Source organism: Orcinus orca, chromosome 7 (genome assembly GCF_937001465.1).
Source record: "Orcinus orca chromosome 7, mOrcOrc1.1, whole genome shotgun sequence".
NCBI lineage: Eukaryota > Metazoa > Chordata > Mammalia > Artiodactyla > Delphinidae > Orcinus > Orcinus orca.
Genome location: NC_064565.1, coordinates 75,085,704 through 75,103,408, shown reverse-complemented (window position 1 = coordinate 75,103,408; position 17,705 = coordinate 75,085,704). Strand labels below are relative to the sequence as shown.

Below are 17,705 nucleotides of genomic sequence, written 5' to 3'. Positions count from 1 at the left end.
AAGGGATCCTTAACATTCCTGAAATGCAATGCAAAATTTTGTATGAGTGGGCATGTTGTGTTTTTCTGTGAAGAGGTTTAACTTTTATCATATTCTCAAGGGTCCACAACTCCCCCACAAGTCAAAAAAGTACTACTTTACATATTAAGTAGACATATCAATACCAGGCAAATTAATAGATATAATAGAGCTCTTTGGCATATTTTGGTCAGCTCAGATGGATCTAAAATTCATAACAAAAAGTCATATAAGTCCAATTTTCAAGTTAAAAAGATTTGCTATGTAATTAATGACATGAAAATTATTTAATCTAATACAAGAGCAAAATAATAAAAAAATAGGTGATACTTCACTCATTCTTTTGTTTATCCACTAAATATTTATTGAACACATATTATGTGCCATACATTTTGCTAGGCAGTGGATTAAAACAGTTGAGGAAAGGACTTTAGAGTCAAGTGCCTTCCCTCATGTAATTTATAATCAATTAGGAAACATGATATTAAACAAATTAATTAAAGTCTGATACATATTCAAAGATCAAAAATATGCTCTGGAGAACTACTAGGGTTCTTAGGCAGTAAGGAGAGAAACTAAGGAACAATCTTGTAGATTTCTGCTTTTATGTATTTAAAATATAAAGAAAATAAATGAATGAATACATTTAAGATTTCATTAAAAGAAAAAGTCCTATTACTAAAAGCCCACTGGATTACAGTTTTAGACAATCTTACAATTAAAACTGAGTTGAACAATCTGTCCTTAAATTGTTAGTATAGATAGACAAGAAGATGATTGATAGAAAAATGATAGATAGATATAATACAGTGGTAATCAGAACTCCATTTCTTTCTATCTATCTATGTATCTATCTAATCTTTCTAATGATATACTGCTGTATTTACTAAACTCTGGCATTTGGGATAGATAGACATTAAAAAATATAGCAAGATGTTACTTCAGTTTCTCATTAATAAATCCCTAAAAACCATTTGACCATCTCTACCTAGATTTTCCAAAGGCATTTCAAACTCACTAACATTTAAAAGAGACTCATTAGTTTCCCCCTCTCTACCTCTAGTTTTCCCATTAACAACATTTGGTCCAAAATCCTGAATCATAATGGAGTTTGAACTTTCAGTTACCATCCTGATGGATTATTCCTTCTAAGTATCTTAAAATCTATTCACTCTTCTCAATTTATATTCTACTTGGATTAAAACCTGACATTGTGGATACACTTCTAATTTATATTTCAAAGTCTAGCATGTAACCCAAGTCTAGTGTATGTACTAAACAAATGCCCATTGAATTAAATACATGAATGAGCAAAACACTGACGTAGTCCAAGGAAGTAAAAAACAGTGGTAAAGGAAGAGATCTGGAACACTCTTAAGGACAAAAAATACCCCATTATGATATCAAGATATTGGCAACATTTTCTAAAAACACATGTATATTATGGATTATTTCCTTGAAAAAAATATTTTGCATTGACACAAAATATATTCAGAAGAATTTAAATGTACTATATTTCAACAAAAGTATTGAAATATTTTTGTTCACTGATTTTTAAAGTTCTAATGTTATTACTTTGTATTTATAAATTAGTCCTCTGAAATTTACTGAATACCTAAAATGTGCAATGCACTTTGTTGAGTTCTGCAGGGGAAACAAATAAACTATAGGCTCTGAAATGCTTTACAGCCTTAAGCTAAAACTTCAGAGTTACATTGAAAACGTCTCAAATGTGAACCAGAGAGGATGCAATAAAGCAAAATATGTAACACTCTCTTTTCTTCAGTGCCCCTTTAGACCTGATGACTGATCATGGCCATTGGAAACTATTCTTTCACTTTCTGTGACAGGGCACAGAGCAAAATATAGTCAAGACATTGACGATGAACATCTGTCAGATGCTTTCTACTTCGTCAGAGAGACTTTTATGTTCCTTCCAGATATACAGAAAGTAAATCAGAAAAGCAATGCATTTATAGCTTTGTAGATATCAAAGAAAGAACACTTACATAGGGTTAATAAATAAATAAATCATGGAATTCATAGATTTATATATTTCTTTAACTAAGACTATCCATATACTCTATGATAAAAAAAATTAAACTGAGTTCTAAATGATTAAAATAATTACCACAGGACTGTTCTTAATCATTAAACAAAACATTAAAAATATAACCCCAACACAATAAACATAACTGTTTTGTATTATGATGTAACTAAGCCTATACCAAAATATCAGTTTTCATAAAATAGTTTCAAATGCAAATAGTGATGTCTTTAGTAGTATCTCTCAATTATTAAGTAAAATATAAATAACTGAATTTGGCACATATATATAAACATAATTCTTCAGTGATTAAAATTTTTAGTGAGCTTGTTAAGATATATAATTTCCCATAAAGTGCTAATTAAACATTTAAAATGTACACAAATATAGCAAAAATATTGATTTGTTTAGAAAGCTTACTAATCTCGGTAGATCTACTAGGGACTGGAGGTGGCTGCGTGCCATTGCGAGTAGGTATTGAAGACTGGTGTGAAATTGGAGAAAATGGAATCATATCAAAGATGTCAGTGGAGGGAGACTTAGGTGTCACATTGCCTGCCTGCAATGAAGATAACATGAATTAGTATTCCATGTAGAAACATTATAATGCTAAATATTTCATACACATATAAAACATATATAAGCACAACAAAAAATGCAGTTGAGTCATATGAACTTGCCATTCTGTAGATCAAAAATAGTTATATATTGGTTATTTCATATGACTCAACCACTTATGATAAATGCTCATTGGCAAGAAAATTTCTGCAAAAATATTCTCAAAGATGATGGCAAAAATGGTGATAATATTATTCTAGACAGATATAAAAGATATGTTGGATTTTTTGTATATCTAGAAATAATTGCCACTTATATCAGAGAATTGAAAACGTGTTAGAAACTATTTATATAAAACCTTGATTTCAGTAATGTATTTTGCACAAGATTACAAGATTTAGACAGAAATAACCGAACATAAGTGATGAATCTTAAATATAACCATTCAAAAGCGATTGATAATGATTTTAAAAACATTTTAAGGAGTTTATTTTAATTTGTACTTATAACTGTAATGGAGCCAACTATTATATTCATTGCAGTGACTTTTCTTCTTAGAATAAGACTTCATCGTTTTCTACAATAAATAGCTACCTTGTGAAATAAATTATAATCACAAAATGATTAAGTTATCTGGGCCAGTCTGGGCTAGGATGTAATGAAAGAATGAGACAATCATCACTTTGATTGTCATATAGGGAAAAAAATTATTTTATATATATATATCATCTATTGATATAAAAGAAAGAGAATTCCCATTTTGGAGAGAAATAGTGAGAAAAATTTATTTTTCTTATAAGAACATGAATATTGTTTAGAATTGCTTAGAGTGGTTCATATTATAATTTGTGTTCTCAAAATACATTTGTTTACTGATTCACAGATGATGAAAGTAGTGAAGATAAAAAGGCTGATTGTGTGTAAAGAGTGATAGATTGTGTGTAAAGAGTGATAGATTTGCTATTCAGTTAATAAACCTGTTAGTACATTTTTTCATGCAGGAAAATTGCTGTCATCTCCCTTTCTTTAGCAACTTACTTTAACTTTAATGGATAGTCTATCAGTTACAAATACTATCCAAAGACTTGGAGGCAACTTTATCCCTCAGCTCTTTCCTCCTACTCGGGAATGTTGTTCTCCTAATCAGCCTCTCTCTCAAATTCCACTGGCTTCCATCTCTCTCCTCTTTGTCAAGATACAAAGATACTCAGATCTTGACTGTTGTTAAAACAAACCAACCAAAAAGGTCTTTACCCAGTGCCTCTTTACTCCTCTCGTCTCTCATCTCTCTTTCCCTTCCCTTCAAAGCTGAGGTCCTTGAAGGAGGTATTACATCTCTTGCCCTTTTACTTCATCCAATCCTCAACTCAGATCATTCCAGACTTTGCTCTTTTTGCTGAACTCTACTGAAACAGCTTTTGCCAGTCTCAACAATGGCCTAATTTCCCAGTTGCTATATCTGATGGATCTTTGAAAGTACCTGTCCCATTTCATCTTTTTGTGGATTTGGACCACCACTCTCTACTAGAAACTCTCTGAAATCAGATGACCAAAGGATGCAAAAATGGCACACAAGGGCCCCAGATCACATCACATCGATTCAAGACATACCTGATTTTTTTCATTACTATATAAATGGCATATTTTGGCAGAATTAAAAAAATACGTGGGATAATAAAAAGCATTTTCTATTTAGCGAATTACATGAGGTCTTGGGATGCTGCTCTCACTGATTGGCTTGGGAAGGCCACACTTAGAAGGTGGTGGTATTAACAGTCCCAATGATAGTCTGGAATCAGGCGAGTTGACAGGAGTGACAGTAATGGAAGAAATATTTAGACAGGGAGATGAATCATCAGTTCTACGCCAGAAAGAAGGTGAGCATCTCTGAAACCCGTGTTGCTCATGATCAGACATTTTGTGCAGCAGCTGTAAAGGAATGACAGAAAAATATACTAAGGAGAAGAAAGAAGACGTGGAGGAAAAAGAAAAAAAGTATATATGAAAATGTATTAGGATATTTTGTGAAAATGATAAGTACTTTCAAAAGAACTTTACTAAAATTAAAACAAATCGTTTGAGTAGATTTTTTCCTATTGCAAGAGTCTTCAGATTCTGGATTGTTTAATTTGATGATTTTTCACTGAAATATTACATTTTTAGATATTTTAATAAAATATTACATTCAATATGACTTGAGAGGAAGAAAGTGGAGAGAAAAATGACAAATGCCTACAGATTTATTTCTGAGAGAGCCTCTTTGTACTGAGATGGGAAAAAGGAAGGATAGCAACAAGAAAAAAAATGTCAGTAGGAGTAAAGTCTGGTATAAGTTAAGACTTCGTAGAATTTTCAAAAAGGGCTACAACATACATTTTAGATTTAATCCTCAAAAAATTCATTTGAAGTATTAGTATTAGTAATATTACATCCATATTATAATAAAGATAGGGGAATCAAGGCCCATAAACCCTTTACAAGCTACTCCTGTGTATGTAAGAAGCAAAGCCAAAATTCAAAACAATCTGACTCCAATCATCATGCCCTTTCTATAGGTAGTAAGCTCCAAATGGTAAAATTTGGGGGGGATGGGCAGAGGGAGTTGTCAAGCATCTCAAGTAAATCAGAGAGATAAATAATAATTAGCAACTAGTACACTGTACTGGGTCTGCACATCAGTCTTTGGATGACTTTTGGAAGCTATTTCCATTACATCATGGAAAGCTACTGTCAAGTACTGAACTGGACAGAGCTGAGTGGCCAGATGTCAGAGTGGTCAGTTAAAACAGCAACCAAAATGAAAGTATGTAATAATTGAGCCTTTATTCACTTACAATGATAGTGTAAGCAAGAGGCCAGAAAGAAGGTTCTGGTTCCATCAATGTCCCATTTTTCCCCAGTGAATGGCACTGGGCAAATGTCAGGAGTATCATTACAGAAGCAGGACAGTATCTCTCTCCGGAGGGAGCCCTGAACACAAGGTTTCTGCTGGTTTTGTTTGGTTGTGTTTTGGGGAGGGGGAGATGGGAGTGCAGAGGGAAGAAAAGGGAAAAGAACTAGGAGTAGAAAATACTGAAAACTGAATCCTAGTGGAGAAAAGTATTTTCAAGGCCCCCAAAAGATGAAGCACTTAAGAGAGGCCTTGGTCAAGGGCGTCCAATAAGGAGGCCTCTGAATGGAGGTACCCGGGCTGGGAATGCAGTTAATGCATAATAGTGCGGCCAGCCTGGGTGGTGAAGGGGGCTGAGTCCCTGACTACAACTCCTCCAAGCAGTGCACTGAATCTGGGGTGAGGAGGGCAGCTTTCTCCCATGAGGCTTGCCATGGAAAGACTTTGTAACTTTGTAGGGCCTAGAGGATTTGACCTGGAGCCAGACTTCTCAGCTACAAGTCACACTGCAGAGATTTTTCAACACTAATAGGACCTGGAGGCAGCCAACACAAATCTGGCTTTTGATAAACCTCATGGTGAAAGGTTGTAACTAAAATTATAGTTAGGAGAAACAACTTTGAAAGAATCTTTAAACTAGGAGTCACCTCTTCACACATTTCAGGAAGCAGAGGGGGAAAGAAGGAAGCGTAAAGTGACAGATTTAAGTTGAGGAAAGAATTCAGTGTGGAAGCAAGTCTCTGATGGTCTGAATTATGTGATTTATCACTCTATTAATATGCATATACAGTTACATAATGATTGCTTTCCTTACTGATCTCTGTAGTGATCTATCTATCTATAGATATGTATACATGTACGCATGTATGTACATAATTTTAAGATCTATTTCATGGTCTATATAATTCACTGTAAACTTTTGTAGTTGGTAGCCACCTTTTACTTAATTATAGGTAACAACTGTAAGCTCCTGGTGGACAAAACTTTGTTTTTCTAAAATAATCTGTATAACATATTAGAATACTTGATATATAATGTCAATGAATATTTATTGTTTAATGTATACTACAGCAACTTTTTTTAACTTAAACTATAAATTGATAAGGATGTCTGTACTGAGTAAAAAATAAAAAGATATCATGTGAAAGTTGTCCCTGGTATCATTTGGCTTATAAATGGAAATAATCTATATTGTTTTATGACTTGTATTCATCAAAACATCTTTACCAGGTGCCACAAAACAAACTGAAGGCCAACCTAACCTAACTTAAAAGTGCTCTAGTGTTTTATCATGGTGTTAATATTTGTATTCTACTTCCTCTGAGAAAGTATACTTATATAAAAGAAGAATGTATATAATATGAAAATAATCGAATATTTCAATACCCCAATTAAGAAGTATTTTCACTTTCAAAATGGTAAAGCAGGGCTATCTGTCAATAATTTGGGTATCTAAAGTTTAAAACTCTAACACTAATTATTACAATTTTCCTTTGGGTCATCAGTAATCTAGATTTGGTCAACTAAGATTTTTTGTTTGGGTCACATAGGTCTTTAAAATAAGTCTTGATTCAGTTGCTTACAGGTTAATATTAAGAGGTTGTACATTAAAATCCAGAGAGTTTGTTTAGAAGTTAGAAAATCAAGAAAGTAGACCCACAGACTTGCATAAAAATAACTGGTATTGAGCAAGTAGCTCTGCCTTCTAAGTTGGTGTCTGCTCTCCAACTCCTCACTCCACCACATGCCCATTTCACACATTTGTTTAGGCCACAGCCTGGGCTCTGCTGACATTTGTGTTTGTCATTGCTAACTTAGAAATAATTCAAGTCAGGGAATTAGATGTTACATCTGATTCCTTATAAGAATGAAATCTAAGTACATAGGCATATTTCAATAGCATCTGATTCTGCAACAAACTATTACACTTATTAAATAAGAATATGTGACTACAGCCCCTAAATGGCATACGGTGGCATTTTTGGCACTGGATAAATATTTTGAGCAGTGTCTCTAAATTTAAGTGTTCAGGAACTAGTCATTTTTTAATCTTGCATTTTTAAGTGGTTGAGGATACTTATTCTTTTAAGAAATGAAATACATAGTTCAGATGAAAATGGTTTGATATTTTTGTGTTGGGCCTTCTGTCAGTATTTTTACAGATGGCTAGAGACCAAAATTTGGGGAGTTTCCTACAGAAGTTTATGGCGCTACTGTTTAATCCTTTTATGCCCATAATTCTAAGTGCTTTGGTCTTCAGGAAGGTGTACAGCCTCTGAATTATTATACTAAGGGGAATGAGGAATTCTGTGTTCAACAGTTACATGTTAATTATGCAGAAATTATTAGGTTATTAAGACATATTAATAATGAGTGCCCATATTTGAGATTCATAGTTGTTGTAGTTTTACAGCTCTTTCTTTCAGTAAGTAGAGGCTTGGCGCATTAGGCCATGTGAATATTTCAATTCCGAGCTTTGCCTAAATATGACAATGTTGAAATGTCATAAAAGCGTTTGAATCCTATCAGTTAATGTTGAATACATCTAAACAATAACAAAAAAACTGCACTAAAGATTAGATACTTCGATTATTTAAAAAAACACTAAAGATGGGGAAATATAAAGGTAATGTAAAATGTTCTAGCAAATCCTTCTGCATTGTCATGCTGATTCATTCTTTTGAAGTTCACTATTATGGCACATTTTCAGCATCACTTTTTAAATAAGCTTCAAAAATAACTTCTAGTCCATTACACGGGGAGGGGGAACGGTAAGCTGGGATGAAGTGAGAGAGTGGCATGGACTTATATATACTACCAAATGTAAAATAGATAGCTAGTGGGAAGCAGCCGCATAGCACAGGGAGATCAGCTCAGTGCTTTGTGACCACCTAGAGGGTGGGAGGGAGACGCAAGAGGGAGGAGATACGGGGATATATGTATATGTATAGCTGATTCACTTTGTTATAAAGCAGAAAATAACACACCATTGTAAAGCAATTATACTCTAATAAAGGTGTTAAAAAAGATAAAAACTTCTAGAATTTAGAATTTATAGCTCCACGTATGTTATTTTTTCAGACTTCTAGATACACAGTTTGGTTACATTGGCCTCTTAGTTGTAAGACCTATTATCTTATACATTCTTACAAGAATCTTGCAAGTTAAATGGTTATCATCATCCACATATCCCAAAGAGGAAAACTGGAACAAGGAGAGATCAAATGACTTCATTAGGTACTCACGGTCAGAAGTGGAATGAAATACAGGTATATTTTTCTTCCCATTAGACAGGGTTTACTTCTTTAGAACCATCATTTGTGCAAGTAACAATTGTGAAATTTGTGAACCGGTCATCGTTTTTTGTGGGCAACAAACGTTCTTGAATCAATGTTCATGTTTAAAATTTATGCTTTTGTTTAAAGATTCATCTTTGGCTTGTTGTATAATTGAGAGTTCTCACAATCTGCTCTTGTCCATCTTGACTTCAATAGCAGTTGAGAAAACCCCAGAGGAAGATAAATAGGCAGTTTTATTTACCCACAATGAAATACACATTTTAGGTTATAATTTGTCCTATCAAGCCTAATCAGTGGCCACACAGTTGATTATGTAAAGGTAAAATTTTATACAGTAACACTTGGTTTAATTGAAAGGGAGACATTTATTTTACTCAGCAATAGAAAGTCCAGTATTTCTTAGGACTACAATTTTATTCATTTCACTTCCTGGCAAAGGTTAAAATTTGGTTAAAACCTTCTATAGCCAGAAAAGTAAAATGCAAGCATCCAGACACTAGAATCAAGAAGAACAATTTGATTTAGCTTGCTATGCCCACATCTTATTATGGAACAGTCTTCCAGAGGCGTTCATGAGGCTAGGAGGGCAGAATAAACCCTTTTTTTCTGATATAAATACAGGCAGCACTGCCATGTGAATGTAATAAATGGAAATCAGATTGTTCCTAGTTAATTAGTACCACACGGTGGAAAACCTAACCTCTAATCTATTGCCAAACCGCTAGAACACAGCAAAAAGCAAACAACACAGCCAAGTAACAGAACTTACTCAGTATATCTAAATGACTGAATAAAAGGAAGACCCAATTTCTAAAACCAATGAAAAGATTTCCACAATTTCAGTAGTATACAGACGTATGTAATATGGGAACTAACAAGGATATTTCATTTGCCAGAAAAGGAACCCAAGATTGAATCATTCAAGTGATATTTAGGAGACCTGTAAGCATTGTTTTTTAAGAACAAGTTTAAAAACAGCACGTCAAAACTCTTAGAGGAAAACATAGGCAGAGCACCCTATGACATAAATCACAGCAAGATCCTTTTTGACCCACCTCCTAGAGAAATGGAAATAAAAACAAAAATAAACAAATGGGACCTAATAAAACTTCAAAGCTTTTGCGCAGCAAAGGAAACCATAAACAAGACCAAAAGACAACTGTCAGAATGGGAGAAAATATTTGCAAATGAAGCAACTGACAAAGGATTAATCTCCAAAATTTATAAGCAGCTCATGCAGCTCAATAACAAAAAAACAAATAACCCAATCCAAAAATGGGCAGAAGACCTAATAGACATTTCTCCAAAGAAGATATACAGACTGCCAACAAACACATGAAAGAATGCTCAACATCATTAATCATTAGAGAAATGCAAATCAAAACTACAATGAGATATCATCTCACACCAGTCAGAATGGCCATCATCAAAAAATCTAGAAACAATAAATGTTGGAGAGGGTGTGGAGAAAAGGGAACACTCTTGCACTGCTGGTGGGAATGTGAATTGGTACAGCCACTATGCAGGTTCCTTAAAAAACTACAAATAGAACTACCATATGACCCAGCAATCCCACTACTGGGCATAAACCCTGAGAAATCATGTACCAAAATGTTCATTGCAGCTCTATTTACAATAGCCCAGAGATGGAAACAACCTAAGTGTCCATCATCGGATGAATGGATAAAGAAGATGTGGCACATATATACAATGGAATATTACTCAGCCATAAAAAGAAACGAAATTAAGCTATTTGTAATGAGGTGGATAGACCTAGAGTCTGTCATACAGAGTGAAGTAAGTCAGAAAGAGAAAGACAAATACCATATGCTAACACATACATATGGAATTTAAGAAAAAAAAATGTCATGAAGAACCTAGGGGTAAGACAGGAATAAAGACACAGACCTACTAGAGAATGGACTTGAGGATATGGGGAGGGGGAAGGGTAAGGTGTGACAAAGCGAGAGCGAGGCATGGACATATATACACTACCAAATGTAAGGTAGATAGCTAGTGGGAAGCAGCCGCATAGCACAGGGAGATTGGCTCGGTGCTTTGTGACAGCCTGGAGGGGTGGGACAGGGAGGGTGGGAGGGAGGGAGATGCAAGAGGGAAGAGAGATGGGAACATATGTATATGTATAACTGATTCACTTTGTTATAAAGCAGAAACTAACACACCATTGTAAAGCAATTACACTCCAATAAAGATGTAAAAACAAAAAAATAGCATGTCAGTTTACACATGAAAAAATGAAAAATAGGAGTAGTCCTTCATTCATTATGAGGAATTGGTTTTAAGTGAAAAAAGGGTTTGGGATATATACTAACAATATACATTTCTGTAGTTAGGAATGTCTTTTAATTTTAATACTGAGCAAAAAAAAAAAAAGTATTTGATTTTCTTAGCTAGAACTAAACTACTCTGTAATCTCACACTAAATTTTATACTGGGTGTATTAACTAAAACAATAAACAATAGTCCAAATGATGTTAGAAAAAGAGTAAACTTTTAAACTCAAGTACTGTATCATGAGGCCAGACTTCTTTGAATTCCAGATTTGAATATTCAAACTTTTAATAAATGTCTTCATCGGCCACCCAGTAGGCAGAAGTAACACGAGCAAAAATGAACTACTGATTGGTTATCATTCACCTCCCCCAAGTCACATCTATTTTGGAAAATGGCACCACCACCTAGATGCTCGGGATAAAACCCTAAGGGGCAATCTTGACCCTCTTTTATTCTACAGGCCACAGCCAATCCATCAGTAAATCCTGCAAGTTCTACTTCCAAAATATATCAAGCTATTATATACATCATCCCAACTGATAGAATTCTAGGCCAATTTACTCTTCTCCTTCACCTAGACTACTGAGATAGCTTCCTAGACAGTTTTAGGGACCTCAGTGTGGCCTCTTTACAGCCCATGGTGCATACAGCTGATCCCCAAATCTCCTGTTAAAAACCTTTGAGTAACTTCTCACTGCAATTAAAGAAAACAAACAAACAAACATGGCCTACAGGGCCCTACAAAATCTAGCCTCTGACTCTCTTCAATTTTTTTGCCTCTTTTTCACGATGCTCCAGGCGCAAAGTTCTTGTTACTGTTTTCAGCCCTTTGTATTAACTAACTTTATTTATTCAGGTCTCAGTTTAAATGCTACATTCTCAGAATGCACTTCCCAGATCACTATCTCTAAAAAAAAGCTCCCATTCTCTCTGATTCTCTCTTTTATTTTATTCATATTTACTTATTTGCATCTTATATAAGATCCAAATTTCTAAATTTATTTATTCATTTAGCTATGGGTTTATTACCCATCTCCCTGTCTTTCCCCATACTATGGAAGTTTCATAGCAGCTGCAATTCATATACTGCTAAAACCCAAGGGCCTAGAATATCATATGGTCATATAAGATGTTTAACAAATGTGTTACAAGCTGCCATAACAGATCACAACTATATCAAATGTATGCAACTGGCAAATGTGAGAAAATAAAAATCAAAGTGATATGCATCTTAATATGTAAAATATGTCACCAAGCTACTATTTCAAAATACCAGTGATGACTTAGCGGGACTAGGAAAAATAAAAACAAAACTAAAATTTACACAATTGTAAATTTTGAAAGAAATTTTTAGGATTCTTGAAGATTTTCTTTAAAAGCTTGAACCTAAAATTAGTTTGCATCTTCAAAATAAATCAATGACCAATTCACATTGATGTATATAAGACATAAGTGGTTGGCAGGCTAGCACCTAAGAAATAGCAACCTTTCCTTTGGGTGCCTCTGAGGAGACTAGAGAAATGCATCTATGTTCTCACGTACACAGTGACTCCTTAGAGTACAAAGGTTCTCCATCTGGAAGATTCTACTCAACAGGGCCTCACACTTTTAATCTATGATTTAATATAGAATAATAGGATCAATATCTATAAGACTGAAATTTCTTATTAGAAGACCTGATCCTTTGAACAGAAATTCAACTTTAACTTTGGACTGCTTACTAGGATAGATGGCTGGTGTGACCTTTTAGTTATCTAATCAAATTTTACCAAAAATGGGCTTCCCTGGTGGCGCAGTTGTTGAGAGTCTTCCTGCCGATGCAGGGGACGCGGGTTTGTGCCCTGGTCCGGGAAGATCCCACATGCCGCGGAGCGGCTGGGCCCGTGAGCCATGGCCGCTGAGCTTGTGCGTCTGGAGCCTGTGCTCCACAACAGGAGGGGCCACAACAGTGAGAGGCCCGCGTACCACAAAAAAAAAAAAAAAAAATTTAAAAACAAGTTAATAGATACCTATAACAGCATCTTGAAAACCATTTGAATTAATCAGGTATCGTTAGCAATTTAAAAATGTTGAGTTCACTTTCTTTTAAGAATCAAATTCTATTTTTTAATCTTGAAGATGCATCAGCAATTTCAAAACTCACATAATGAGACTTTAGGAGCTGAAAAGTTATGAGACAAGTAATTTTTTAAAAGTTAAAATAAAGAGAAAATATAGACAAAGATATTACTATGATGAAAGAATATAAGTAGATTGCAAAGTTATAATTTGAGCTAGTTGCATAATGATCAATAAGGCAATAAACTTTCTACACATGTGTATTAAGTGCAAAAGAATGATTTAGAGAAAATTATTTCTCTTTTTTTAATTCAACCTTTTAGTTATAGTCTTTTAAGCGTTCTATTGAGACATAGTGCTGAGACGAACACAATGCCTATGATAATTACTAAATGACAACTTTAGGAGACTTAATCCATTCTAATAACTGGCTATTTGAATAATTTTATTGTTTTTTATATAACTGACTCTACCAATGATAATTGCTGAATAAATGAATATACTCACGTATAGTCTGTGCTCATTTATATACCAACTTTCAAGCTCACAGCTTGTTAACGGCTACCTAGGCCAGAGGGTCCAGGAAACTGAAGAGAGTGTCATTTCTTCATTCTTCCTGCCCTTTACCATTTCTGAAGCTGACTTGGTAACCATGTGAGATCACCAGTGCACACACATAACCCCAAGCCTGACCCACCTTCTCAGTTGTCCCAGTGCTAGTCTAGGGCAGTGTCTGCTTTCAGGAGATAAAAGACAGATGTGCTGTCCTATCAACATGTCCCAAACCTCTCTGCTCTTCCCAAATCTACCATGTTCCTTAACATGATACCTCTAGCTCTCTTTCTAGAGAAAGAAGATACATAATGAATAAGCTTTGGTTTTGCATCCAAAATGGTGACGGATCTTATTTTTACTCCTTTGAAAACATAAAGACTGAAGTAAAGCTACTTTTCATATGCAATGAATTCCAGCAAAATCTACCATATTAAGACTGATTGAAAAAGTAACTTCTCCTTCATTTATCTTCATACTCCTAATTTGTTTCATAGGATGGCTTACAAGACATTCAACAAGACCTAAAAAATGTTGCTCCATTTGGGACTGAAGGTTGAACAGTTTGAGCTGATGCTCTGTTCCTTGCAATGGGGAAGGCAAGAAAATATCATCATCTTGATGAGAAGCAAATAATGATCGTAGTAAGGAGAAAAAACAGGGAGCGATATTATAATAAAGCCAGAACTTGAAGAGGATGCTCCGGCACCTCACTGTGCATTACAGAGGTACACTGTGCAACATTGGAACCTCACTCCCAACCTCTCTCACCTTGGCTGTCTCAACCCCACTGTCACAAACTATATGCCAAGCAATGGAAATACCAACTGTTTCAGTGTGGAAGATGGAAAAGTCTGAGTTTAGAAGAAAAAAATGTTTTTTGACCCATTTCCAGGGCACACCAAATTTAAAACCCAAAATGTAACTTCTTACAGAAATATTATTCATGGTAATGAACTGGTGAAATATTCTAATAGTAGATAGCAATAAATATATTTATATACATATATATACTAAGGGGTTTTCATTGAGTTAGCCTAGAGATTGAACCAAAATTGACTTGCAAATGAAAATTTGCAACAAAAATTCTTTTCAGAAGTTTGTAAATGCTATAATTGTGTTTCAGTTCATAGGATCATGCCAAAAGTTATATATTAAAATTTCTAAATGTAAAATAAAATATACATTTTAATGGACAATATCAGTACAGATGATTCTAAAAGAGAATAAAATTCCTAAGTATATTTTGCTTAGAAAAAAATATCAACTGTTTTAAATTCTATCTCCCCTCAAAAAATTCCCTTAGCTAAAATCACAAAATAATGGCATCATATCTCAAGATGAGAAAATGATTTCAAATCTGTGATAAACCAAAAGTAAATAATTTAACTATAAAAATACTGAGTGTTGTCTGCAGAGACTACCACTGATTTTAGTGTGTGAAATATAACTCTGTTACCCCCAGTAGGAGCCCTTGCTATGTAATATAAGAAACCAATTCGATCGTGTTAACAGTCCAGCTTCTATAATGAAGTTCAGTACTCCAAGGGCAGATTGGCTTCAGTCATTAAATCAACTTCAGTAAACAGTAATCAATTGGAATGAAAGAAGATTATGTCACAAAGAGGAAAAGATCAAATTGAGGGCTGAATTATTCTAGAAAAGAGAAAAGAGCAACACGGAAAAACAACTCTGATCTGAGCTACCTAGGTAATTTTAACGTTTAAATTAATCTTATTTAGCACCTTGTATCTCTATCTACATTTAGTTTAAAATGACTGATCCCAGAGTATTATTTGGAATACTGAAGAGCTGATGATCCAGACATGTTTTATCACCATGAAATCTTATTTCTAAGGAAAAGATGCATGTATTCTATATACTTACTGGAGATGTTGATACTTGGGTTATTCTCAACTGGTTTTCCAAATCTTGTACTTTGTTTTTAAGTTCCATATTTTCTGTTTCTAAGTCTTGAATCTAAAAAGCAAATGATTATTGAATAATCTTCAGACATTTGTTCTTGGAAAATATTGGCTGTTAAATTGGCTATATTAATGAATAGGGTTTTATATTATTTAAAATTTTAATGTATTTTTTTTGTGCACAGGGGAGAAATTTATTTTGATAAAGCTTGGGATATATCATAGAATTCTAGGTCACTGGAAAGACATATTATTAAATTTAAAATATGTTTTTATGTGTGTGCAAATTTCATGTTTCTAATGCCTCATCTCTGTTTTCTTATAGCGTTGTGCAATCTGTACCCATAATCTTGGAGTATAACTGCAAGACAGTGAAACTTGCTTATGATGATTTTGAAGAGAGTGGAGAAAGGGTGTAATTTAATTATAAAGGAATCTGATCTGCATGGGAAACCACTTACCCAGCATCTGCTGCTTCTGCTGCTCTGATCCCCATGAGAAGCATCAGGAAGTGAAGCAAAGTCACATGAGAACACTAAGTTCTTGTGGGAATTCAATATAAAATGGTTAAAAACTGTGCAGGGGATCAGGAATGAAAAATTATAGGAACACAGTGAAAGCAGTTCCAATCAGTGTGGGGGGAATTTAATGGCAGACCTTCTAAATTTGTTTGATGATATGCAAGTTTCCCTGTACTTACATCACATAAATGTGAAATAACAAGCTTAGTTTACTCACTCTTTTCTGTAACACTGCAATCTGTTTTCTTGTTTCAACATCTTTTCCTCCAGATTCTAGAAATTTCCTATACGCCAGGTCAAATGCTTGGCCAATTGTTAAAGTTATCTCTTCAGCCTTTGTAAAAACCAAACAAAGATTTGCATTTTAATAATAATATGTCAGACTATTCTTTGAATCAAGAAAAACGGTAACATGAGGTATTTCAAAAGGGCAATGTCTAGGGGTAGACATAGTAAATGAGCAAAGTAGTCTATGCTAACATAATAATTCAAAGCCTACCCATGCACAACATAAAAAAGAAATGTTTTGGCAATTAAATGAATAGCTGTTGAAGTTGGAAGCAAGAGTCCTATCCAACTTCTCATCTCTTTTATCATAGCATTTTTTTCCCTAGTTTGTTTTCCTCCCTTCCTCAAATATTTAGTGCCTATTAAATAAAAGCATAGTGCCAACTGCAGTTTTTCTTGTTGCTTTGCTACTTATTTCCTTTTCTTACTGAGGAGGGTTTATTAAGCCTGGCAGTAACTTGAATGAGGTTGGCTGGGTAGTGTCTGTGGAAAACCTGATGGATGCCCTCTCTAAAGGAAGCAACTGCTTGCTACTCAGTTCCAGTTGATTTTTGGCTTGTGGAAATGAACATTTTCAACCCAGAGTTGTCGATTTTAAATATGTGAGATGAGGTCAGAAATCTGAATATTCATATGGAAAGCTCCCAATTTTAAGTGACAGTAAACAATATTTTTGTAAAACACAGTGCCGACTGAGCAAAATATATCTGTCACCTGAATTTGGCCTCATAAACAATTATGTCTCTGGTCTATTAACTAGAAACTGCCACAAATATCCTAAGTCCACCAGCTCATTCCTTCTCCACTGATATCTCAACTGGTATCACAGTGTCTTACTGGGAACAGTGTAAACAGTAAATAAAGATTTATTTACTTTATTAACATTATAAAGAAGCTTGGTAAAGGCATTAATTGATTTAATGCATCAGAAATATTTCATATTTAATATAACACCTCCAGATGACATAACAACTTGTAGCAACATTAAATCTTGAAAATGCCCTGCTTTCACTAATCTATTGCAAATCCTAAAATTTTGTGATTCCTAGGTGCAACATAAATTGAAAATATGCTTTATTAATAAAGCTTAGATTACATAAGACAGTTATTTTTGTAGTTCACTATTCATTTAAAAAGGCATTTAGCCATAAAAAGTATTTATAGTGTTTAACCCAATAAACCAAAAAATGCAAAATATATGCCTAAAATTATATGAGAACTATCTGTCTTACAACAAAGATGGAAAAGAAAATA

The 17,705-nt window shown here is 34.2% G+C and overlaps 1 protein-coding gene across 3 annotated transcripts in view; it reads right to left on the bottom strand.

The window, feature by feature from the left end:
• GULP1 (GULP PTB domain containing engulfment adaptor 1) overlaps positions 1 to 17,705 on the bottom strand; it is a 273,282-nt gene that overhangs the window by 9,518 nt on the left and 246,059 nt on the right. Inside the window, exons 8-11 of one of the 3 annotated variants that reach the window (XM_033400258.2) lie at positions 16,381 to 16,497; positions 16,104 to 16,184; positions 15,605 to 15,697; positions 2,486 to 2,624 (exon numbers count right to left, since the gene is read on the bottom strand). In XM_033400258.2, coding sequence (XP_033256149.1) covers positions 2,486 to 2,624; positions 15,605 to 15,697; positions 16,104 to 16,184; positions 16,381 to 16,497 — 430 coding nt within the window. Of the gene's footprint in view, positions 1 to 2,485; positions 2,625 to 4,327; positions 4,553 to 15,604; positions 15,698 to 16,103; positions 16,185 to 16,380; positions 16,498 to 17,705 lie in introns of all 3 variants that reach the window. The other 2 variants (XM_033400261.2, XM_004276921.3) reach the window with 2 other exon arrangements.